General features: G+C 44.0%; 2 protein-coding genes across 6 annotated transcripts in view; both read right to left on the reverse strand.

Moving 5' to 3' along the window:
• LOC141094189 (uncharacterized) overlaps nt 1-26,838 on the reverse strand; it is a 402,263-nt gene that overhangs the window by 209,686 nt on the left and 165,739 nt on the right. The gene's annotated exons all lie outside the window — the stretch shown is intronic.
• The window catches only part of LOC141094238 (uncharacterized), a 172,400-nt gene continuing 152,904 nt past the window's right edge, over nt 7,343-26,838 (reverse strand). Inside the window, exon 7 of the mRNA XM_073580051.1 lies at nt 7,343-9,003. Coding sequence (XP_073436152.1) covers nt 7,694-9,003 — 1,310 coding nt within the window. The 3' untranslated portion in view covers nt 7,343-7,693. The remainder of the gene's footprint in view (nt 9,004-26,838) is intronic.

Here is a 26,838-nt window from a genome sequence, read left to right on the forward strand (position 1 = left end):
GCATTCTGGGAGATCCGACTTTGGCGCTCGTTTTGCCGACCCCATGGCCGACTTCACGCTGTGGTCTGATTCGGTCGACGAAACCCGACTTTGCTATAAGTCGGCGATTTATGAATCTGGCCGACCTGTTTCGCTCAACTCCAGCGTCCACGTGACTCTTGCCCGTATGACCGGGGACGGGATAGTACGTCACTGCGATCAACGGCGCTCACGGGGGGAGCACCGCTGATCGCGGCCGGGTGTCAGCTGATTATCACAGCTGACACAGTACGGACCGCCCCCAACACAACCCCTGGCACACCGCGATCAAACATGATCACAGTGTACCGAGGGCACAGAGAAGCAGGGAGGGGGCTCCCTCAGTGCTTCCCTGAGACCCTCAAAACAGCACGATGTGATCACGCTAATCTGAAGGCCTCCTCCCTGCAAGCCCCCGGATTCAATATGGCTTTGGGGTCCTGCAAGAAGGCAGTTTCCTCAGTGCCTCCTGAGAAAGCCTTCTCAGACTCTGTCAGATTGCTGTCACTGATCAGCGATCTGACACTATACAGTGATGTCCCACACTGGGACAATATAATAAAGTAACAAAAAGAAATATTCCCTAATTTTTTTTTCTATATTAAAAAAAAAAAGCAATAAAAGTACACATATTTAGTATCGCCGCATCCGTAATGACCCGCCCTATAAAACTGTCCCACTAGTGAACCCCTTAAAAAAAAAAGATAAAAACAAGCAAAAGAACAATGCTTTATCACCATACTGTCGAACAAAAAGTGCAATAACACGTAATCAAAAAGACGGATATAAATATCCATGGTACCACTGAAAACGTCATCTTGTCCCGCAAAAAACGAGCCGCCACACAGCGTCATCAGCGAAAAAATAAAAAAGTTATAGAATAAAGCGATGCAAAAATAATTTTTTATATAAAATTGTTTTTATTGTATAAAAGCGCCAAGACATAACTGAGGTATCGCTGTAACCGTACTGACCCAAAGAATAAAACCGCTTTATCAATTTTATCGCACGCGGAACGGTGTAAACGCACCCCCAAAAGAAATTCAAGAAACGCTGGTTTTTGTTCATTCTGTGTCCCAAAAATCGGAATAAAAAGCGATCAAAAAATGTCACATGCCCGAACATGGTACCAATAAAAACGTCAACTCGTCCCGCAAAAAATAAGACCTCCCGTGACTCTGTGGGCCAAAATATGGAAAAATTATAGCTCTCAATATGTGGTGATGCAAAAACTATTTTTACAATAAAAAGCGTCTTTTAGCGTGCGACAGCTGCCAAACATAAAAACCGCCATAAATAGTAAATCAAACCCCCCGTTATCACCCCCTTAGTTAGGGAAAAATAATAAAATTAAAAAAAATGTATTTCCATTTTCCCATTAGGGGTAGGGCTGAGATTAGGGTTAGGGCTAGGGTTAGGAGTGTGTAAACAAAGCCTAATAGACCTTCATACATTGCAGCACAGACACCATTATTAGGCCTGTAAATATTGTAGTAACTAGCAGGGCTGAGAAGTCGGAGTCGGTGCTCATTTTGGTGGAGTTGGAGTCGGTATAAAATGGACCGACTCCGACTCCTAAAATATATAATAAATTGGGTACAGTAGTTCAATGCAGAATGTGCTGAATATTTTCTCATAGGAATTTGGGAAAGTTATGAAATGTCCTATAAATGACTGTTCTATTCCTGATCTAAGGCTACATTCACACACAGCGTTTTTCCTGCGTTTTTTGAGGATACGTTTTTCAGTTGCAAAAGCCGATCAGCTTTTTAACCCCTTAAACCCCAAGGGTGGTTTGCATGTTAATGACCGGGCCAATTTTTACAATTCTGACCACTGTCCCTTTATGAGGTCATAACTCTGGAACGCTTCCATGGATCCCGGTGATTCTGACATTGTTTTCTCGTGACATATTGTACTTCATGTTAGTGGTAAAATTTCATTCAAATAACTTGCGTTTATTTGTGAAAAAAACAAATTTGGTGAAAATTTTGAAAATTTCTCAATTTTCCAACTTTGAATTTTTATGCCCTTAAATCACAGAGATACGGCACACAAAAAACTTGATAAGTAACATTTCCCACATGTTTACTTTACATCAGCACAATTTTGGAACCAAAATTTTTTTTTGTTAGGAAGTTATAAGGGTTAAAAGTTGACCAGCGATTTCTCATTTTTACAACACCATTTTATTTTTAGGACCACATCCCATTTGAAGCCACTTTGAGGGGTCTATATGATAGAAAATACCCAAAAGTGACACCATTCTAAAAACTGCACCCCTTAAGGTGCTCAAAACCACATTCAAGAAGTTTATTAACCCTTTAGGTGCGTCACAGGAATTTTTTGAATATTTAAAAAAAAAATGAATATTTAACTTTTTTTCACAAAAAAGAAACTTCAGGTTCAATTTTTTTTTATTTTACCAAGGGTAACAGGAGAAATTGGACTGCAAAAGTTATTGTGCAGTTTGTCCTGAGTACGCTGATACCTGATATGTGGGGGGGGGGAACCACTGTTTCAGCGCATGGCAGACCTCAGAAGGGAAGGAGCGCCGTTTGACTTTTTCAATGCAAAATTGGCTGGAATTCAGATCGGACGCCATGTCACGTTTGGAGAGCCCCTGATGTACCTAAACAGTGGAAACCCCCCACAAGTGACCCCATTTTAGAAACTAGACCCCCAAGGCACTTATCTAGATATGTGGTGAGAACTTTGAACCCACAAGGGCTTCACAGAAGTTTATAACGTACAGCGGTACAATTAAAAAATCATATTTTTTCCACAAAAATGATTCTTATTTTTCCAAGGGTAACAGGACTCTAAAAGTTATTGTGCAATTTGTCCTGAGTACGCTGATACCCCACATGTGGGGGTAAACCACTATTTGGGCGCATGGCAGAGCTTGGAAGGGAAGCAGCGCCATTTGACGTTTTTGGCTGGAATTGAGATCGGACACCATGTCGCGTTTGGAAAGCCCCTGATGTACCAAAACAGTAGAAACCCCCCAGAAATGACACCATTTTGGAAACTAGACCCCCCAAGGATCCTATCTAGATATGTGGTGAGAACTTTGAACCCCCCAGTGCTTCACAGAAGTTTATAACGACCGGGCGTGAAAATAAAAATATCGTATTTTTTCAACAAACATCATCTTTTAGTCACCATTTTTTTTTATTTTCCCAAGGGTAACAGGAGAAATTGGACCCCAAAAGTTGTTGTCCAATTTGTCCTGAGTACGCTGATACCTCATATGTGGGAGAAAACTACTGTATGGGCACACGTCGGGGCTCGGAAGGGAAGTAGTGACGTTTTGGAATGCAGACTTTGATGGAATGGTCTGCGGGTGTCATGTGCGTTTGGAGAGCCCCTGATGTACCTAAACTATTGAAACTCCCCACAAGTGACCCCATTTTGGACACTAGACCTCCCACGGAACTTATCTAGATGTGTGGTGAGCACTTTGAACCCCCAAGTGCTTCACAGAAGTTTATAACACTCGGACGTGAAAATAAAAAAATAATTTTTTTCCACAAAAATGATATTTTTGCCCCCAATTTTTTATTTTCCTAAGGGTAACAGGAGAAATTGGACCCCAAAAATTGTTTTGCAATTTGTCCTGAGTAGGCTGATACCCTACATGTGGGGGTAAAACACTGTTTGGGCGCATGGCAGAGCTTGGAAGGGAAGGAGCACCATTTGACTTTTTTCAACTCAGAATTGGCTGGAATTGAGATCAGACGCCATGTTGCATTTGGAGAGCCCCTGATGTGCCCAAACAGTAGAAACCCCCAATTCTAACTCCAACCCGAACCCCAACACACCCCTAACCCTAATCTCAGCCCTAACCCTAACCCTACCCTAACCCTAATGGAAAAATGGAAATAAATACATTTTTTTTATTTTATTTTTTCTCCCTAACTAAGGGGGTGATAACGGGGGGTTTGATTTACTATTTATGGCGGTTTTTATATTTGGCAGGTGTCACACGCTAAAAGACGCTTTTTATTGTAAAAATAGTTTTTGCATCACCACATATTGAGAGCTATAATTTTTCCGTATTTTGACCCACCGAGTCATGTGAGGTCTTATTTTTTGCGGGACGAGTTGACGTTTTTATTGGTACCATTTTCGGGCACGTGACATTTTTTGATCGCTTTTTATTCTGATTTTTGGGACGCAGAATGAACAAAAACCAGCGTTTCATGAATTTCTTTCGGGGGGGGTGCGTTTACACCGTTCCGCGTGCGGTAAAATTGATAAAGCGGTTTTATTCTTCGGGTCAGTACGGTTACAGCGATACCTCATTTAGGTCTTTTTTTATGTTTTGTCGGTTTTATGCAATGAAAACTATTTTATATAAAAAATAATTATTTTTGCATCGCTTTATTCTGCGAGCTATAACTTTTTTATTTTTTCGCTGATGATGCTGTGTGGTGGCTCGTTTTTTGCGGGACAAGATGACGTTTTCAGCGGTACCATGGATATTTATATGCGTCTTTTTGATCGCGCGTTATTACACTTTTTATTTGGCGGTATGATAATAAATCATTATTTTTTGCTTCGTTTTTTATTTTTATTTTTTAAGGGGTTCGCTAAAGGGGTTAACTAATGGGACAGTTTTATAGGGCGGGTCGTTACGGACGCGGCAATACCTAATATGTGTACTTTTATTGTTTTGTTTTTTTTTATTTCCAAAAAATTGATTTATTGGGGGAATATTTTTTTTTTTTTCTAATTTATTTGGCGATTTTTTTTTTTTTTTTTTTTTTTTAAATATTTTTACACTTTTTTTTATTTTTTTTTTTACTTTATTAAATAGTCCCAGGTGGGACATCACTGTCCTGTGACAGATCGCTGATCTGTCACATCACAGATCACTGTGACAGATCAGCAATCTGTCACAGGCATTGAATAAGACTTCCTCTTGCCTGCGCTTTGCAGGCACTGAGGAAGCCAGCTTCCTGCAGGCCCCCGTCGCCATCTTGGATTCGGGGGCGTGCAGGAAAGGAGCCCCCACAGCAGCGCTGCACATTGCGCTGCCGTGGGGGGCTCAGGGAAGCACGGAGGGAGCCCCCTCCCTGCCGATGCTTCCCTTTAACTCCCGGTACACCGCGATTATGTTTGATCGCGGTGTGCAAGGGGTTAACGTGTCGGGGGCCGTCCATGACCACCCCTGACACATTGTGCCGGGTGTCAGCTGTGATAATCAGCTGACACCCGGCCGCGATCAGCGGCGCTCACCACGTGGGCGCTGCTGATCGTGGTAGACGTACTATCCCGTCCCCGGTCATACGGGCCCAGGTACCGTGGACGGGATAGTACGTCGCATGTCAGAAAGGGGTTAAAGAGAAAAAGCAAGGTGCTTGCCAAGTTATTGCCTCATGGCTTATCGGTACAGGAACAATGGCTTTTGGTCACAAGATAATGCCTAGAACTTTCGTTATTTGTTCTTAGCAGCTGCAAGCTGGTTATGCAAATATCCATTACAGGTCAAGTTATTGGCAAGCGTAGCAAACAATACACCAAGAATTACTGAATCATAACGTGTTAGCAGAAATAGCTTTTAAGATCTAATTTTCAGTATATACTTAAAGGGACCATGACTCAAATATAGCATCTATGCATTTATATATATTGGATATCTCCACAACTAAATATTGATTTCATATCCTTAACAGATCTCCCAGACTCTGTGCCTTGTTGGGCACAAATGACAACCCCCACATCCACGTCCCTGTCCCTTCACAACAGCCTTTGTAGGATTTTGTGATTTTTCTGCCATAGTTGCAGATGTTCACATGCAGATATTGGGGAACAAGGAGCAGTTAGTACTTTGTGGAAGGTAGCACTACAGCCTAGTACTGCTTTGTGTTTTACAAACAGCACCACAACAGCACAAAAATATTGCCCTGAGGTTCAAGGCGAGATTACACACCCCAATCACCACACAAGACAGCGGTGCGGCCACTAAAAAATTGCCCTGAGGTTTAAGGCGAGATTACGCATCCCAGTAAGCACACAAGACAGCGGTGCTGGCTGCGTGTCAGTTGTGCAGTATTGTGCGTCCTATTCACTGTGAACACAGCATTGAAACAGCACAAAAAAACTGTCCTGCAGGGGTAAATGCGACCCCAAAAATAGCTGGGAAAACTATCACTACTCAGTCCCTGACCTTCTACTTTACCTCTGAAAAGAGCTTTTGGGTTTTACAGAGGATTTCTGGATTTGCACAAACAAACACAACTCTCCCTAGCAGCTGCTCACACTCCCTACACTAGCTGTATTCTAGCACCAGGTTTCATACCTTTAATTGATCATCACATTAAATTCAGAAAATATGTAATCGGGCAACTCCTTAATACAAGCAAACCTGCAAAAAGCCACATGAGTTCACAACAATGCCCATCAGTCAAAAATTACTCTTTTTATAAACCACACAAAAACAAGTTCAAAAACACAAAAACCATGCAGTGTTTGGTTGTAATTGGATTGTGTCAAGTGGCTATGCTGCTCAGTCTTCCACCTTATATATACTCACTGGTTTTGCACTTTTATGTGATTTTATAATAATAAAAATATTTATACATTTTCTTGCACAAAAAACTGAGGCTTTTTGTGGGTTTACTAGCTGTATTCTCCATGCAATGTGCAGAAAATGGCGGCAGCAGGGCCTAGATAGAGCCAGGCTATGAGTCATGTATGACGCTGGGCGGCCAGCCAATCACAGTAATGCCGCCCACAAGCAAGAAGGGTGCGGAATTACTGTGATTGGCAAATGTTGGGTGGGACATCCGAATAGTGCGAGGCGAGTAGTGAAATACTCGCTATGTACCGAGTACCGCGAGTACTTCATTACTCGCCGAGTACCGAACACCCACGACTCTGCTCGCTCATCCCTACCAAGGGCCCACTTTGCCTAAAACTGGCCCTGTCTCCCAGACATTATGATTTCACATATCCCTAGCCTTTATAATGATATTGCACTAACTCCCTGACAGACCGCAGCATGGCCATTAGTTAAAAGCTGCTAATGATCTTTGGAGCAGGTAAGTTTTCCCTGAGTGGTATATATTGGGCCGTCTGAAAACTGAGTTTAGTCTAGGACAATTTGTCCGTACTACTAATTGACTGCTCTTACAATACCAAACTAGGGCAGTCCCTATAGGAGAAAAAACACAATAATTATTCTGTATTTTCACATACTTTCTATTCCTGATTGACCGCCACTGGAATGGCTTATAAACTTACAAAGTATATAGTTTAAAGTCTGACATCTGCTATATAAGGCTAGTTTTCTGACTGTTTTTGATAACATGATACGTGTTTTTTTTGTCTAGTCTCACTTGCATATAGGTCAGTATTAAATAGTCTCTTAATGAGTTGCCTTTGGTGAGGATGATGAAACCCGTAGAAATGAGAGGCTTGGAGAGTGAGTGTATATACATCACCTCACCCTATATACTGAAACGTGGGGTATATGTTTTTTCTATTAGTCACTTTCTGACTAACCTTCAGGGGGTGAATTATTGGAACAGTTTTGCATTTGGAATTAATAAAGTTTAAGCTTTATCCTTTTGTCAGGAAACATGAGGAATGACAATAGACAACCCCTTTAAGACAATCCAATTTGATCATAAAAAGGCTTTTCTCCATGTGACAGCTCTGATGTTTATTAACAGTTGATTTCCAAGTAAAATATTTCCCACATTAAGAAAATGAAAAAAAGCTTCTCCTTTGTGTGACCGCTCTGATGTCTAACAAGATGTGCTTTCCGGTTAAAACATTTCCCACATTCTAAACAGGAAAAAGGCTTCTCCCCTGTGTGAGTTCTCCAGTGGCTATCAAGAAGCGCTTTCCGGTTAAAACATTTCCAACATTCTGAACAGGAAAAAGGCTTCTCCCCTGTATGAGTTCTCCCGTGGCTATCAAGAAGCGCTTTCCAGGTAAAACATTTCCCACATTCTGAACAGGAAAAACGCTTCTCTCCTGTGTGAGTTCTCCAGTGGTTATCAAGATGACCTTTTTGCTTAAAACATTTCCCACATTCTGAACAGGAAAAAGGCTTCTCCCCTGTATGAGTTCTCCAGTGGCTATCAAGAACCTGTTTCCGGTTAAAACATTTCCCACATTCTGAACAGGAAAAAGGCTTCTCTCCTGTGTGAATTCTCTGGTGTTTAACAAGAACCGATTTCAGGTTAAAACATTTCCCACATTCTGAACAGGAAAAAGGCTTCTCCCCTGTATGAGTTCTCAAATGGCTATCAAGACTTATTTTCCATTTAAAACATTTCCCACATTCTGAACATGAAAAAGGTTTCTCCCCTGTGTGAATTATCTGGTGTCTATAAAGCATCGATTTCTGGTTAAAATATTTCCCACATTCTGAACAGGAAAAAGGCTTCTCCCCTGTGTGAATTCTCTGGTGCTTAACCAAATCTCGTTTCTGGTTAAAACAGTTCCCACAGTCTGAACATGAAAAAAGCTTCTCCACTGTGTGAGTTCTCCAGTGGTTATCAAGATGACCTTTATGGTTAAAACATTTCCCACATTCTGAACATGAAAAAGGTTTCTCCCCTGTGTGAATTATCTGGTGTCTATAAAGAATCGATTTATGGTTAAAATATTTCCCACATTTTGAACAGGAAAAAGGCTTCTCCCCTGTGTGAATTCTCTGGTGGGTAATAAAATATGATTTCTGTGTAAAACATTTCCCACATTCTGAACATGAAAATGATTTCTTTGCTTTAGGAGCAATTTGTTTTTTAATGTCTCTTTTGTGACTTTGAATTTCCTTAGTACTCGGTAATGAGTTAGAAGATGGGACCTGTTTCATAGGGTCAGATGACAGATCTTTGCTGTGAATGGATGATGGTATATCTGGAGTAACAGCAATCACTTCAGTTGTATCTTGTAGGATCTCAAGAGCATCAGATTTAAAAATTGAAGATATCAGCTGTCCCTCCGATCTCCTGGTACAGTCATCTGCTAAGACAAAAACAATTATTTTCTTTTTAATAAAATATCCTTGAATTTTATATTTTTGAACATTTCTACTTAAACTATCCATAAAAATGGCAAGCTAAGTAAAAAAATTTAATTATTTACCAACACAATGACAGTTCACAGTGTAATAGAAAACCTTATAGGATGAACCAGTAGTGCGTGTTGTTCAACTGTTTCTTCATTCTGCCTCCCAAATATTGAATAAAAAGAAACCAATGTTAATTAGGCGAAAATAATACCAATTCTCATCTCACAAAAAATTTCCCACTCAGGTCCATCATCTGTCAATAGAAAAACAAAGGTTCTCACACTTTTAGTGGCTCAAAGACTGTTGAAAAGCAATAAGGTTTCCATAAACCAATCCTGCAAAATCCGCTCTCACTTCTGAGCCTTGCAGTGTGCTCATACAACATTTAGGATCCCTGTATTTAGCAATACTATAATGAGAAGAATCCACTTAATTTATGGTGTGCGTCTCCTGGAGCACAATCTGGAAACTATATGTGGAGTAATAAAATGGCAAATGTGTAATTTTCACTCTGCAACATCCACTGCATGTTAATTTCTGGAAAGTGGCTGTGGAGAAAAAATATTCACTACTCCTAAGTATTTTGACTGTTCTGGTTTTCTGTAATTTAGTTATATTAGGGCTTCTGCATATGGTGTGTCCAATCTCATCTGGGATCTGTTCCTGCTGTCCAGCTGGAGTAATCTGCTCCCTACTTCAGCCCATTGAAAAGTACCACACCCTACTAAAGCTCAAAGCATATTGCCGGAATCTGCCAGATACAGCGTTGTTCTTCTCTGGTTCAGTCCTCTGTGCTCAGCTCGCGGCTTGTGTATTTGTTTCCTGTTGTGACCATGGCCCGTTTACTGACTACTCTTGTGTCTTCTGATTCTGTTCCTGTCCTTCTGATTCTGACTCAGCTACATGAGTATTCTTCTTGCTATCTATCACTACAGGTTAGAAGGTAACACCAAGGTTCAACCCTAAGGGGCCCTGTGTAAGTCCAGATTCCATGTAAGGGTGTTAAAAGTGCGATGAGCAAGGCAATTCTTGGGATATGGAAAGCAGAAAAGATAGTGCCAAGCATGTTCATGGTGGACATCTTTTAAGCTGCCAGGTGACCACGAACAGTGCTCCCAATACATTGTGTCCACAAACAGGGCTGCCACTAGGAATTTTGGGGTCCCATACTGGCAAAATGTTCGGGGCCTGCTTGAGACTCTGCCCAGGCTCCACTCCACTCCCGCCCTCCACCCCTCGAACTGTCCACGGCCCCACCGCTCTCTCTTGGAAAAACTCCACTTCTCACCAATCACACATTAACAGTTCCCATCTCCAGATCACACACATAGCCAGCAGCTATTGTTTTGCCCACAAGATTTTTTAAATCTGCCACCACAACAAGGTAGACTCTTTTGGCCAGGCACTACTCTACTCTAACCTATTTAACACTGGTTAAAATATCCAATAAAATGTAGGTATTTTTTTATTTTTCAATTCTACAAATGACCAATAATATCACATCCAAAAGGGACAAATACCACTGCATATCAATATAGAAGGAAAAAAAAAAAGTATTCAGCTCACCATTAGATGAATTTCTGTGGCTTTGGGTGTGGACTTCAGGATGGTGCTCGGAAAAAGGGGCTGTGGTAATCAAACAAAAAAGTTCCAGCAACATCCAAATCAGATTGTTGAATAGAAGTTAAAACTTCATCTTTATTGCAATGCCTTTAAAAACATGCTGTTAAAATTGGAAATCCAGGGGATTACGCTTCCGAGCAAAAATGTTCTTGGTCATAGCCATGTCTGTGATCAGTACAAAAAGCAGAGTAAAACAGAAAAGGAGGAAGGAAAAGGAAATGAAGTGAGCAATTAATCATGTAATATAGTAGCATAGTTTTGAAGGCTGAAGGAAGACCTTATGTCCATCTAGTTCAGCCTATTTTTAGTGCAGCTGTTCTGCATTGTTGATCCTGGGGAAGGCAAAAAACCCACAGAGTAGAAGCCAATTTTCTCCATAGGGAAAAAAATTCCTTCCTGACTCCTAAGCTGGGTCAACCATCTACCTATAATATTATGTTATTCGTAACCTTCTATACTGTTATTCACAAGAAAAGCATCCATTCCTTTCTTAAATTCATTCAGTGAGTTGGCCATCACCACTTCCTCAGGAAGAGAATTCCAGAGCCTCACTGCTCTTACCGTAAAGAACTCTTCTATGCTGGTGCAGAAATTGTCTTTCCTCCAAATGAAGAGAATGCCCCCTTGTTCTTGTCACAGTCCTTGGTACAAACAGTTCATTGGAGAGATCTCTGTATTGCCCTCTGATATACTTGTACATATATATATTAGGTCTCCCCTAAGTCTTCTCTTTTCTAGAGTAAATAGACCTAATTTTGATAACCTTACTGGGTATTGTAGTGAACCAACTTGTCACGGGGTCCTTCTCTGGTATCACACAATCAACAGAGCAAGAGGAGAGTGAACAATTCCAAGACATTTATTTAGGCAAAAATATGAAAGGTCCATATTCAGTCCACCCCACAAAGGATAGATAGTCCAGAATCTGAATGCAGTTCAGTAACAGTATAACATGTTCAGGGAGATGAGAGTCCAAAATCCAGCTGACAGTGATAACATGTTCCATATATTCTTCTTTCTCTCCGAAGTCCTGTCTTCACACCATGCTCTGCACACAGCAACTGACTTGCCCAGCCCCTATCCTCCCCAGCCCCTCATTATGTCCAGGGAGAGTCAAACAGGTTGGGGGCAGTTTTCAGGCCTCCCAGACTTGACAAAAAGGTGCCTGGGGGATTATGACACTACAGGGGGCATCAAGAGTCATAGATAAAAGTCAGGCTGCAGACATACAAGGCATCAAGATTAACACTATGCAAATCAGTGAAATAGCAATATACACAAAATGATATCCATATAGCATATCACACCATCACAACCTCTCCCCCCTCATAATAAGTGAGCATGCTATGAGGTCTACACAGACCTCTGGCCTGCTCACTATAGTCCACATTGCTCAATCGTTTATAGTTCCTTGTACAGTGGCATGGGTTGCAATAATTAGAAGCACTTGATGTCCTTCCATAAATTCCTGGGTCCTGGCGTTACGGTCATACCAGGTTTCTTGACTGGACTGGGCCATTTGCTGTTGATCATTAGCCACTAGCTGGGCGAGACGATCTCTGAACTCTAGAACGTAGAGAATGATGGGCATTCCAATGTCTGTGATATCTCCCTCCAATTGTTCTTTCAGAAGAGTGAGAGGCCCACGGACCTTCTGGCCAAACAGATTGCTCCTCAGTGGGGTCCGGATGTTGTGGTGCTTTAAGGGCATGTAGTCGGGTGACTGCTCCCACAAAATGACACTGTAACTCCCCAATGTCGTTCCCAAGGAGGATATCTGCAGGAAGTCCTCCCATAACTCCAATCCAGCACAGTTTTTTTCCAAAACCATAATCCAAACGCACCAAAGCTCGCTGTATATATTTGCGGACACCCCCCGCCAAGACAATGGGAATTCCTGCACCCTGGTGAATTGCCTCAGGTCGAACCACACGGGTGTCAGTGATAGTCAGAAATGCCCCCGTGTCTCTAAATCCTGACACTTTGTATCCATCAATTAAGACATCCTGCAGGTGGCGTTGCCGTTGCTCTGGGTAGCCAAAGGACAGAGGCCGAAGTCCATACACTCAAGGAGGAGTATCTATGGTGCCGTGGTCGGTGGTCCACTCTGGTGGGGATGGTGGTAGCTCTTTCTCAGGCGGGATGGAGTGCACCAGATGCACTGGACGAGGTGGGGCTCCCTCCGAATCCTTGAGGGACATCCAAACTGCAAATGTCCAGCTTGCCCACACACATAACATCTCCTCTCTGTGATACCCCCAGGTCGTGGTCGGAACTGTTGGGGCCCAGGATTGGGAGGCGTGATAGTCAGCGGCTTGCGACTAGGTGGAAGGGCAGATATAATCTGAGGGGGACTGGGCACGGGAGCAGGCCGTGGTTCATTGTCCAGAAGCCTCCTCCATTGCGGTCAGATAGTAAGGGCTTCATCAGCCAGGACTGCAGCTTTATCCACGGTACACGGCGTGCGCTCCCGGACCCATTCCTGTACGTTCGCGGGGCACTTGGCAAGAAATTGTTCTATAAGGAACGCCTGTATAACATCTTCCACAGTAAAGGCGTTTTCTGCTTCCAGCCATCTCTGACATGCCTCGGACATCTTATGTGCATACATCCTAAACGATCCCCCCGTGGTGCATGGGAGGTCTCGGAACTTGGCCCTATATGAGTCTGGGGTGATAGCATAATGTTCTAAAATAGTCTGTTTAATCTCCGCATACTCACAGTTCCAACGAGGGTCCATAGCTCTATAGGCTGCAGCAGCTCCACCCTCTAAGAGCCCCACCAGATGTCGGACTCGCTCCCTTTCCGGGACTTCCATTAATCGACACTGATGCTCAAAGTCTTGGAAGAAGCCCTCAATGTCACCTGAAGCCTCATTAAACGGCTTGAAGTCTTTACGGGACACTCTGGGGAGTTCACTCATGGTGGGTGCTGGGGTTACAGTCTGTCTGGAGCTTCTAGCTGCTTCCACAGCGAGCTGCCTCTCCAGCAATGCCCTCTCTTGAGCTCTATGAATGGCCTTCCTCTTATCTTCTATGGTAGCCTCTTCTCCCAGCAATGCCAACTCCTCCTCGTACCACACAACCCACTGACTTTTTTGGATATTTACCTCCGGCTGCAGTCTTTCCTCCGTTTGCTGTGGGGATCCTTTCTCAGCGTCATCTTGCAGGCGAACTCCTTCCAAAGCCTCAGTCAGCTGCTCCTTGGAGAGTCCCTTGTAGCTGACTCCCAATTCACGGGCCTTTGTTTGTAGGTTCACCGCAGTCCAGCTCTTGTACTCTGCGGTGCTGGTTCCAGATGTTGATGGGCCGTTGTCCTCCATTCCTTCTGCTCTGATCCCACCGCTGCCACCAGTTGTCACGGAGTCCTTCTCTGGTATCACACTCAACAGAGCAAGAGGAGAGTGAACAATTCCAAGACATTTATTTAGGCAAAAATATGAAAGGTCCATATTCAGTCCACCCCACAAAGGATAGATAGTCCAGAATCTGAATGCAGTTCAGTAACAGTATAACATGTCCAGGGAGATGAGAGTCCAAAATCCAGCTGACAGTGATAACATGTTCCATATATTCTTCTTTCTCTCCGAAGTCCTGTCTTCACACCATGCTCTGCACACAGCAACTGACTTGCCCAGCCCCTATCCTCCCCAACCCCCTCATTATGTCCAGGGAGAGTCAAACAGGTTGGGGGCGGTTTTCAGGCCTCCCAGATTTGACAAAAGGTGCCTGGGGGATTATGACACTACAGGGGGTCATCAAGAGTCATAGATAAAAGTCAGGCTGCAGACATACAAGGCGTCAAGATTAACACTATGTAAATCAGTGAAATAGCAATATACACAAAATGATATCCATATAGCATATCACACCATCACACAACTCCATTTATCATTTTAGTAGCCAGCCTTTGAACCCTTTCAAGTTCAGTAATGTCTTTCTTGAGCACCGGCGTCCAAAATTGCACACAGTTCTCCAAGTGTGGTCTGACGAGTGATTTGTGCAGAGGGAGAATTATGTTTTCATCTCATGTCCCCAGACCTCTTCTAATGCATCCTATGACCCTATTTGCTTTGGTGGCAGCTGCCTGACACTGGGCACTCCAATGTAGCTTCTTATTGACTAAGATGCCTAAGTCTTTTTCCATGTCTGATTTCCCCAGCAGTTTCCCATTTAGTAAGTAATTGTAGCATCTGTTTCTCCTTCCCATGTGCATAACCTTACACTTATCTGTGTTAAACCTCATTTGCCATTTTTCAGCCCAATTCTCCAATTTACTCAAATCTGTCTGTAGTTGCAAAATGGCCTCCTTTGTGTTAACTACCTTACCTAGTTTTGTATCATCTGCAAATACTGATATTTTACTGTGTAAGCCATCCACTAGATCATTAATAAAGATATTAAATAGTAGGGGGCCCAATACAGAACCCTGTGGTACCCCACTAGTAACCCTGGCCCAATCTGAGTATGCACCATTAATAACCATGTCTCTGAGGAAGAACCTGGTGTAAGGTTCGAAACGCGTCAGGCGTGGGGGGTCTGTTTTCCCCTTTATGGTTTTATCATGAAATTATGTGAATAAAACTCATCGTGGATTTTATCAAGTCTCCAGTGCCGGATCTTCCTTCTCTTTTTACCATTAATAACCACTCTTTGTTTTCTATCACTAAGCCAGCTACCTACCCATCTACACACATTTTCCCCTAGCCCAAGCTTTCTCATCTTACTTACCAATCTTTTATGTGGGACAGTGTCAAATGCTTTAGAGAAGTCGAGATAAATGACATCCAATGATTCTCCTTGGTCCATTTGAGAGCTTACATCCTCATAGGAGCTGATCAGGTTAGTTTGACAGGAGCGATCCTTCATAAATCCATGTTGATATGGAGTTAAACATTTATTAACATTGAGATATTCCATAATGGTATCCCTTAGAAACCCTTCAAAAAGCAGTTGTTAAGCTTACCGGCCTATAGCTTCCAGGTTCCCTTTTACACCCCTTTTTGAATATTGGTACCACATTTGCTTGCCGCCAATCAAAAGGAACAGACCCTGTTTTTATAGAGTCTTTAAATATAAGGAATAGAGGCCTGTCTATCACATTACTCAACTCCCTTAATACCTGGCAATTATACTAATGACAGAGGGAAAAAAAAAAAAGTTCATAATGTCATGAGTGTGCAAACATGAATTCAGTAATAATGCATAATATCCGTTCTCTTATTCAATCCAGGAGGGACTCTGCAATTAAACTTAAAAATAAATTGCGCTTCTTGAAATGCAATGCTTTGTCTCTGTCACCGCCTCGATCACTGGTAAGAACTTCCTCTAATGCACGAACATGAAAAAAATCTAAACAACCTTTATGGACAGACGAAAAATGCTAAGAAGCTCCTGATAAACTTCTTGTCCTGACATTTGTAGCCTCATATATATGTTCCGCAATTCTCGTCCTGAGAGGTCGCGTGGAGCATCCCACATATTGAAGATTGCGCTGTGTGCACGTGATAACATAAACCACATAGGTTGTGCTGCCATTGATAAACGTGCGGATCTTCTGTGTATATGGAGCAGCCGTGGCTCTGATTTCATGTGAAGTATCCATATACCGACATAAGCCGCTCTGGCGTTTACCGCACTTGTGTGACCCAGACACAGATAACCAGTTGTGTTTTGCTTTGACCTTCTGTCTTGCTGTGTGGTCAGAAGGAGATATCACGTTGCCGATAGTAGTACCTCTCCTGGATACAAAATGTACTCCTTTTTCTAGCAGCAGCTTTTTCAAGCGGTCATCAGCATGTAACACAGGAAGGGATTTTTTAATCACATCAATTACTTGGTAAAAATTATCGCTATATGAGGTTGTAAAGGGTAAATTAGGCAGATTTTTTCATGCAGTTTTTTTCTGCTGTAAATGTTCTGCCCTACTTCTATCATCAGCCTTAATCTTTGCCTTTTCTAGTACATTAGTTGAATAGCCACGGTTTTTAAGTCTGCGGTCAATAACAGCACGCTCCATCAAAAAATCCTGTTAGTACAGCATCTTTTATCTCGGATATATTCTCCTGTCGGAACATTATTCCCAACATGCCTGGGATGGCAGCTATTAGCAGGCAATACAGAGTTCCCAGCGGTGGGTTTGCGAAATAAAGATCAATCAGTTTTGCCAGTTATGATTGACCCTTTTAGATTAATGTCCAGATATGGAATTGACTTTTTTCATGTTGGAAGGTGAAAGAAATATTAAATGGGTTATTATTAATGTATTGGACAAAATCATAAACTGACTGTTAGGGACGGCGGAACGCACTAAATATAAATAATAGGAAGTGCGTTCACCGCCCGGGGTCCACTGTGCGGTAGATGTAATAACCGCTGCTGAGTAATAGCGGACACGGTATATGGCGATATACTGCGCGCGGGTTTAACGTCACCCGAGAAGCGCAGAGCGGACTCTGTTGAACTCACTGGGTCGCTACAGTGCAAATAAGGAATAAACGCTGAGCCTGTTGGCTTCACAGGGCTCGGCAGACTTGCACTCACGATATGTGGTCACAGGACACGTCCCCAGACAGAGGTCAGTGTCCGTCCTGACCTACCGTGAGTGCGGCGTCGCTACCGCGGACGCCGATAAGTGCTGCAGGTGCAGCGCGACGGTAACTACCGCCGCTGTACGACAGTGCCGTGAGGCGACACACCGTAGGACGCTAGTGTAGCGGTGTAGTACAGACTGTGGCGTATGACTTGCCACTGGCTGGCGCTGACTATAACTAACACCCTAACCACATTCGTAATAACCAAGGGAAGGAGGTTTCAAATGAGTCAATCACCAGAATCATACATCCTTCACCAATCACACCTAGCGAGTATAGTCTATACTAGCGCATGGCCGAGCCGCCATGCGAGCTTTTTATAGCCATGCGCTTCCGGGACCTTCCAGCCCTCTGAGAAGGGCCAATCAGATCAGAGGAAGGACCTGAGCACGTGACCCCCGATCTCCACTGGGAGATCGTCTCGCGGACATGCCCAGTAGTGCGGTGAGAGGACTTAGCCTCTGGAGTGGTTCCCTGCACAGCAGATTGCGACACCATTGCTGGACCAGAGGTGGCAGCAACATCTAGACCCAGAGAGCTGGTCTGGGCAGGGCGCCTGGATCACCGAGATTTCTGTGCAGGTCCCTGAGCGGCCGGAAAGGAATGGGAGACCGCTGGATGTGTGGCTCTAGATTCCTGCTGTGCAGCTGCCGGAATCCGACGCCTAACATGACTCCCACTCCTAGGGCCTCACTACGCTGAAAGGCTGCAATCAGAAGCGGAGCGTGGATGTTCTCCACTGGCTCCCATGTCCGGGTGTTATGAATGAGTCACCGAGGAGGAAAAACAAAAAGCAAGCTAAGCCCAGAAAACCGGAGAGGTTGGTAACTAGCAGATTGCAGACCCCTGATCTTATCCACAACAACTAGCAGTAGCCGTGGAGCGTGCCTACGGTAGTCCTAGACGCCTCGTCACGGCCGGAGAACTAAATAAGCTTAAAGGAAAAAAAAAGGGAAAATCTAAGCTGCCCCAAAGCAATAGACAGCCCCCCAACATGTATTGTCGGTGAAACAAGATGAAAACACAGATAGAAAGATAGGCTGAGCAAACGGTGGGGCCCACACTAACTAGAAAGGATAGGAAAGGAAAGCTGCTGTCTGCAATCCGAAAAAACCCTGCCAAAAAGATGTCCAACACGTCTGATAGGAAAAAGCCCTGAAATCCCTATATCAGCACTCAGGTATATTCTGAAGACAGAGCAAAAGAGATCAACTGATCAGGGACAAAAACAAACTGAAATAATCAGAGACAAAAATGGGAATTCAACACAGCTCCAGTCGGGGCTGGCTGAACACAAGACTAAGTAACCAGACCAAAACTCATATGAACAACAGCAGAGCAAACTTAGCTTTGAGAAGGCAGGAACCTAACTGGAAACCAGAAGCCACAGGCAGGAGAAATCACCAGCAAAAAAAATAGGGAGTCGGCTGCCTTAAATTCATTCAAAGACTCCTGATGTCCAATCACAGTCCTCCTCCTTAGGTGCACCAATGGAAGAGGCATCTACCTCCAAGATAAACGGTTTATTCACATCTGGACGGTGTAGGATGGGAGCGCCAGCAAAATGTGATTTTAGAGACGAAAAGGCCTAGGAGACCTGTTCAGACCAAGCGTTCGGGTTAGCTCCTTTCTTTGTGAGAGCAACCAAAGGATCTACCAGTGTGGAGAAGTGAGGTATGAACTGGCGGTAATAGTTGACGAACCCTAAGAAGCGCTGCACCGCTTTGAGAGAGTGGGGTTCCTGCCAGTCCATTACCGTTTGCAGTTTGGCCGGATCCATAGCCAACCCCTGGGCCGAGATGATGTAGCCCAGGAATGGCAAGGACTCCTGCTCAAACTGGCACTTCTCTGGCTTGGTGAAAAGAGAGTTCGCCCGCAGATGGTCGAAGACCCTGCAGACGTCTCTCCGGTGGGTGGTCAAATCTGGCGAGAAGATGAGAATGTCATCTAGATAGACCACATCCGAGGTCGAGAGCATATCGCGGAAGACGTCGTTGACGAAATCCTAGAAGACAGCAGGCGCATTACAAAGGCCGAAAGGCATGACTAGATATTCGTAGTGGCCATCCCTGGTATTAAAGGCTGTCTTCCACTCGTCTCCTTCGCGAATGCGGATCAGGTTGTACGCCCCCCCCCCATAGATCTAATTTCATAAAGATCCGGGCCACTCGCAACCTGTCAAACAGTTCAGAGATCAACGGAAGAGGGTATTTATTCTTGACGGTTATGGCGTTGAGACCTCTGTAGTCAATGCAGGGACGTAACTCTCCGCTCTTCTGTACGAAGAAGAACCCTGCACCAGCCGGCGACACCGACTTTCTGATAAAACCTCTAGCCAGGTTCTTCCGGATATATTGAGACATAGCCTCTGTCTCATGGAGTGATAGTGGATACACACAGCCTTTAGGAGGTTCCGTGCCTAGCAAAAGGTCTATCGGGCAATCGTAAGGACGGTGCGGCGGGAGCGTCTCCGCAGATTTTTAAGAGAAGACGTCCGCGTACTGGTGGTAAGGTTTAGGGAGCGCAGAGAGATCCGCAGGCACTACAGTGGAAGCTAGCTGGACACTGCCCCTCAGGCACCTTCCCTCACAGTCCTTGCTCCAACCCAGTATATTCCCCCAAGCCCAATCAATATGAGGGGAATGGCAACGAAGCCAGGGAACTCAGAGAAGCACCTGGTCGATGCCATCAGGCAAAATGTGCAGGGACAGAATCTCACGATGAGAGGGTGAGATAGAGAGCCCGAGTGGGACTGTCTGGTGGGTCACCTGAGAAGGTAAAGTCGCACCATTAACCACCCTGATGGTCAGAGGTTGGGGCAGTAACACCAGTGGGATAGCGTGTTTCTGGGAAAAGGTCGAGGACATAAAGTTCCGCTCTGCCCCGGAATCCATGATAACCTCTACCTCCCAGGTGGAGTCCCTGCTATCTAGGGTGCCCTGGAATACCGGTTTGGGAAAAAACGCATGGCATAATGGCTGACCGAAAGAGACCCCTGTGTTAAGGCCAATAGTTGGAGAGAGGTGTAGTGCATGATCCGTGGTACCATAAATACCTGCTTCAGTGCCGTGAGGAACTGAGCAGCGCCCTGAACCACGGGATCACCATGCTCCCACAATGGCGTAGCACACTCTACTGTAATGCCCTGCCAGATAAAAGAGACACAATAAACCCCACCTTAGCCCCGCTCTGTAGGGAACCGTGCAGCCAGTAACTCAAGCTGGATTGAGCACTGACTCACGAATCCCCTACAGGTGCCGCTGTCACCCGAAAACTTGTCGGGGAGTGGGAGGCGAGATATTGTCGGCAGGGGTGCGAGTGCGGGCACGCTTGAGACAGCATCAGCGACTGCCATAGCATTCGCAGCTGAGGTGACGCTCTCGATAGCCGCCAACCTGCTCTCCAGCTGCCGAATGTACCGCTGCAGCTGCTGCAGGTCCGCCATTACTAGCCAGACCCTGGCGTTAGTATAATGTTAGGGACGGCGGAATGCACTAAATATAAATAATAGGAAGTGCATTCGCCACCCGGTGTCCACCGTGCGGTAGATGTAATAACCGCTGCTGAGTAATAGCGGACACGGTATATGGTGATATACTGCGCGCAGGTTTAACGTCAACCGAGAAGCGCAGAGTGGACTCTGTTGAACTCACAGGGTTGCTACAGTGCAAATAAGGCATAAACGCCGAGCCTGTTGGCTTCACAGGGCTCGGCAGACTTGCACTCACGATATGTGGTCACAGGACACGTCCCCAGACAGAGGTCAGTGTCCGTCCTGACCTACCGTGAGTGCGGCGTCGCTGCCGCGGACGCCGGTAAGTGCTGCAGGTGCAGCGCGACGGTAACTACCGCAGCTGTACGACAGTGCCGTGAGGCGACACACCGTAGGATGCTAGTGTAGCGGTGTAGTACGGACTGTGGCATATGATTTGCCACTGGCTGGCGCTGACTATAACTAACACCCTAACCACATTCGTAATAACCAAGGGAAGGGGGTTTCAAATGAGTCAATCACCAGAATCATACATCCGTCACCAATCACACCTAGCGAGTATAGTCTATACTAGCGCATGGCCGAGCCGCCATGTGAGCTTTTTATAGCCATGCGCTTCCGGGACCTTCCAGCCCTCTGAGAAGGGCCAATCAGATCAGAGGAAGGACCTGAGCACGTGACCCCCGATCTCCACTGGGAGATCGTCTCGCGGGCATGCCCAGTAGTGCGGTGAGAGGACTTAGCCTCTGGAGTGGTTCCCTGCACAGCAGATTGCGACACCATTGCTAGACCAGAGGTGGCAGCAACATCCACACCCAGAGAGCTGGTCTGGGCAGGGCGCCTGGATTGCCGAGATTGCTATGCAGGTCCCTGAGCGGCTGGAAAGGAATGGGAGACTGCTGGATGTGTGGCTCTCGATTCCTGCTGTGCAGCTGCCGGAATCTGACGCCTAACACTGACTCATCAGAAACAGACCATATTATTAAGCCATCATCTACACTCACTGGCCACTTTATTAGGTACACCTGTCCAACTGTGTGTTAAGACTTAATTTCTAATCAGCCAATCACATGGCGGCAACTCAGTGCATTTAGGCATGTAGACATGGTCAAGACAATCTCCTGCAGTTCAAACCGAGCATCAGTATGGGGAAGAAAGGTGATTTGAGTGCCTTTGAACGTGGCATGATTGTTGGTGCCAGAAGGGCTGGTCTGAGTATTTCAGAAACTGCTGATCTACTGGGATTTTCACGCACAACCATCTCTAGGGTTTACAGAGAATGGTCCGAAAAAGAAAAAAAATCCAGTGAGCGGCAGTTCTGTGGCCGGAAATGCCTTGTTGATGCCAGAGGTCAGAGGAGAATGGGCAGACTGGTTCGAGCTGATAGAAAGGCAACAGTGACTCAAATTGCCACCCGTTACAACCAAGGTAGGCAGAAGAGCATCTCTGAACGCACAGTGCGTCGAACTTTGAGGCAGATGGGCTACAGCAGCAGAAGACCACACTGGGTACCACTCCTCTCAGCTAAGAACAGGAATCTGAGGCTACAATTTGCACAAGCTCATCGAAATTGGACAGTAGAAGATTGGAAAAACGTTGCCTGGTCTGATGAGTCTCGATTTCTGCTGCGACATTCGGATGGAAGGGTCAGAATTTGGCGTAAACAACATGAAAGCATGGATCCATCCTGCCTTGTATCAACGGTTCAGGCTGGTGGTGGTGGTGTCATGGTGTGGGGAATTTTTTCTTGGCACTCTTTGGGCCCCTTGGTACCAATTGAGCATCGTTGCAACGCCACAGCCTACCTGAGTATTGTTGCTGACCATGTCCATCCCTTTATGACCACAATGTACCCAACATCTGATGGCTACTTTCAGCAGGATAATGCGCCATGTCATAAAGCTCGAATCATCTCAGATTGGTTTCTTGAACATGACAATGAGTTCACTGTACTCAAATGGCCTCCTCAGTCACCAGATCTCAATCCAATAGAGCATCTTTGGGATGTGGTGGAACGGGAGATTCGCATCAGGGATGTGCAGCCGACAAATCTGCGCCAACTGTGTGATGCCATCATGTCAATATGGTCCAAAATCTCTGAGGAATGCTTCCAGCACCTTGTTGAATCTCTGCCACGAAGAATTGAGGCAGTTCTGAAGGCAAAAGGGGGTCCAACCCCTTACTAGCATGGTGTACCTAATAAAGTGGCCAGTGAGTGTATATATCTCATATAACAATACAGAGAAGATTGGAATGGATTCAGTTCTGTATAGATAGAGTTGTCCTCCCACCAATTCATGAAAAGGAGAGCAATAGAGGGGGAGAATTTCACTCCCATACAGCAGCCCTGCTGTTGTAGAAAGAGCCGGTCTGAAAATTTGAAATAATTATTTTTCACCAAAAACCAAGTAGCATCCAATATGAAATCTTGCCGGCTCTTACTATAGTTGGAATATTTTTCCATATAAATGCGACTCACACAGAGCCAAAGTGTGTGGAATTGCAGAATATAATGCATTTACATCACAGGTAAGCCAGCTATTATTGGCCGTCCATTCCAAAGCATTCAAGATATTTAATACATGTTTAGAATCCTGAACAAACCTAGGGGAGCATCGCGTCAAAGGGTGAAGTCTTTCATCAATCCATTCGCATAGGTGTTCAGGCAAAGAGTTCCGACAGGAGAATATATCCGAGATAAAGGATGCTGTACTCACAGAGAGGGGTTTTTGAAGGTGTGCGCTGTTATTGACCGCAGATTTAAAAACCGTGGCTATTCAACAAGAAAAGAAAAGGTGCAAGAAAAGGCAAAGATTAAGGCGGATGGTAGAAGTAGGGCAGAATATTTACAGCAGAAAAAACTGCACGAAAAAATCTGCCTAATTTACCCTTTACAACCACATATAGCGATAATTTTTACCAAGTAATTGATGTGATTAAAAAATCCCTTCCTGTGTTACATGCTGATGACCGCTTGAAAAAGCTGCTAGAAAAAGGAGTACATTTTGTATCCAGGAGAGGTACTACTATCGGCAACGTGATATCTCCTTCTGACCACACAGCAAGACAGAAGGTCAAAGCAAAACACAACTGGTTATCTGTGTCTGGGTCACACAAGTGCGGTAAACGCCAGAGCGGCTTATGTCGGTATATGGATACTTCACATGAAATCAGAGCCACGGCTGCTCCATACACAGAAGATCCGCACGTTTATCAATGGCAGCACAACCTATGTGGTTTATGTTATCACGTGCACACAGCGCAATCTTCAATATGTGGGATGCTCCACGCGACCTCTCAGGACGAGAATTGCGGAACACATATATGAGGCTACAAATGTCAGGACAAGAAGTTTATCAGGAGATTCTTATCATTTTTCGTCTGTCCATAAAGGTTGTTTTTCATGTTCGTGCATTAGAGGAAGTTCTTTCCAGTGATCGAGGCGGTGATAGAGACAAAGTATTGCATTTCAAAGAAGCGCAATTTATTTTTAAGTTTAATTGCAGAGTCCCTTCTGGATTGAATAAGAGAACGGATATTATGTATTATTATTGAATTCATGTTTGCACACTCATAGAATCGTAGAGTTGGAAGGGACCTCCTGGGCCATGTGGTCCAACCCCCTGCTCAAAGCAGGATTCGCTAAATCATCCCAGTCAGATGTCTGTCCAGCCTCTCTTTGAAGACTTCCATTGAAGGAGAACTCACCACCTCTCGTGGCAGCTTGTTCCACTCATTGATCACTCTGTCAAAAAGTTTTTTCTATTATCTAATCTGTGTCTCCTCCCATTCAGTTTCATCCCATTGCTTCTAGTCTTTCCTTGTGCAAATGAGAATAAAGTTGATCCTTCTACAATGTGACAGCCCTTTAGATATTTGTAGACAGCTATTAAGTCTCCTCTCAGTCTTCTCTTTTGCAAACTAAACATTCCCAAATCCTGCAACCTTTCCTCATAAGACAGGGTTTGCAGACCGGTCACCATTCTGGTCGCTCTTTTCTGAACTTGCTCCAGTTTGTTGATGTCTTTTTTAAAATGTGGTGCCCAAAACTGGACACAGTATTCCAGATGAGTTCTGACCAAAGAGGAGTAGAGGGAAATAATGACTCCACGTGATCTAGACTGTATGCTTCTGTTAATACATCCTAGAATTGCATTTGCCTTTTTTGCTGCTGCATCACACTGCTGACTCATATTCAGTCTGTGATCTATTAATATACCCAAGTCTTTTTCACATGGGCTGTTGCTTAGCCCTATTCCTCCCATTCTGTATATGCTTTTTTCATTTTTATTGCCCAGATGTAGTACTTTGCATTTTTCCCTGTTAAAAACCATTCTGTTAGTTGCTGCCCACTGCTCCAGTTTATTTATTTATATCTTTCTGAATCCTCTCTCTCTCTTCTCTAGTATTAGCTATCCCTCCTAACTTTGTGTCATCAGCAAATTTGATCAGTTTACCCTCAATTCCTTCATCTAAATCGTTGATAAAGATGTTGAACAATACAGGGCCCAGGACAGAGCCCTGTGGTACCCCACTTGAGACATTCTTCCAACTGGATGTGCAGCCATTTACGACCACTCTTTGGGTCCGATCACTAAGCCAGTTATGAATCCACCTAACAGTTGCCTTGTCCATTCCATACTTAGTCATTTTTTCAATAAGGATTGTATGAGATACTTTGTCAAATGCTTTGCTGAAGTCAAGATATACTATACAGCATTTCCTTGATCCACCCAATCAGTGATTCCGTCATAGAAGGAAATTAAGTTAGTCTGACATGACTTATTAGTTACAAACCCATGCTGACTCTGTTTAATCACTTCATTCTTATCCAGGTACTGACATACATGTTGTTTAATAATTTGTTCAAAGATCTTTCCTGGTATAGAAGTCAGACTCACCAGCCTATAGTTGCCTGGGTCCACCTTCTTCCCCTTTTTGAAGATAGGAACATTTGCTCTTCTCCAGTCTTCTGGGACTTCTCCTGTTCTCCAAGAATTTTCAAAGATTATGGAGAGGGGTTCAAAAATTTATTCTGCTATCTCCTTCAGTACTCTGGGGTGTAATTCTTCTGGACCTGGAGACTTGAATTCATTTAGTTTAGCTAAGTGTTTCCTCACTATCTTTCTGTTTATATATATATATATCCTGGATTCTTCTATTCCCTTAATAGGACAGTGAAGAACAGTTGATGTTACATTTCCTTTCTGAGAGAAAACAGATGCAAAATAGGAATTTAAAAGTTTGGCCTTCTCAACATCCTGATTTACCACTTCATCATTTTCATCCTGTAAAAATCCTATAGCATCTTTGACTTTTCTTTTACTTTTGACATATCCCCAAAATCCTTTATTATTGCTTTTGACATCTCTTGCAAACCTCAATTCATTGTCAGCTTTAGCTAATCTGATTTGTGCCCTGTTGGTTCTGCAGACAGCATTATATTCTTCTTTAGATATGCCTCCCTCTTTCCATTTTATAAACATTTTTTTCTTCCTTTTTAGCATGTGCTTAAGTTCTGTGTTCATCCATCCTGGTTTCCTTAAATGCTTCCTATTCTTCACTCTTTTCGGAATTGTTAACAATTTTGCTTTGAGAATTTCATTTTTCAAGATTTCCCATCCTTCCTGGATGACATTATGAACGTGTGTTTTTGTTTTTTTTTCTCTGTGTCATTAGTATAATTGTCTTATTTGCATGATTAATTGCTCACTTCATTTCCTTCCTCCTTTTCTATTTTACTCTGCTTTTTGTACTGATCACATACATGCCTATGACTAAGAACATTTTTGTTCGAAACACGTAATCCCCTGGATTTACAATTTTAACAGTATGTTTTTAAAGGCATTGCAATAAAGATGAAGTTTTAACGTCTATTCAACAATCTGATTTGGATGTTTGTTGCTGGAACTTTTTTGTTTGAGTACAAATACCACCGCACCATGACCAGACACCATATTACCACCACATGGTGACCAATAATACCACATACAAGGAACAAATACAGCCACACCATGGCCAGACCACATAATACCACCACAGTGACGGAATAATAGCACATACAAGGGACAAATACAG

Source organism: Dendrobates tinctorius, unplaced genomic scaffold (assembly GCF_039654945.1).
Source record: "Dendrobates tinctorius isolate UK_male_01 unplaced genomic scaffold, ASM3965494v1 ptg000063l, whole genome shotgun sequence".
Classification (NCBI taxonomy): domain Eukaryota; kingdom Metazoa; phylum Chordata; class Amphibia; order Anura; family Dendrobatidae; genus Dendrobates; species Dendrobates tinctorius.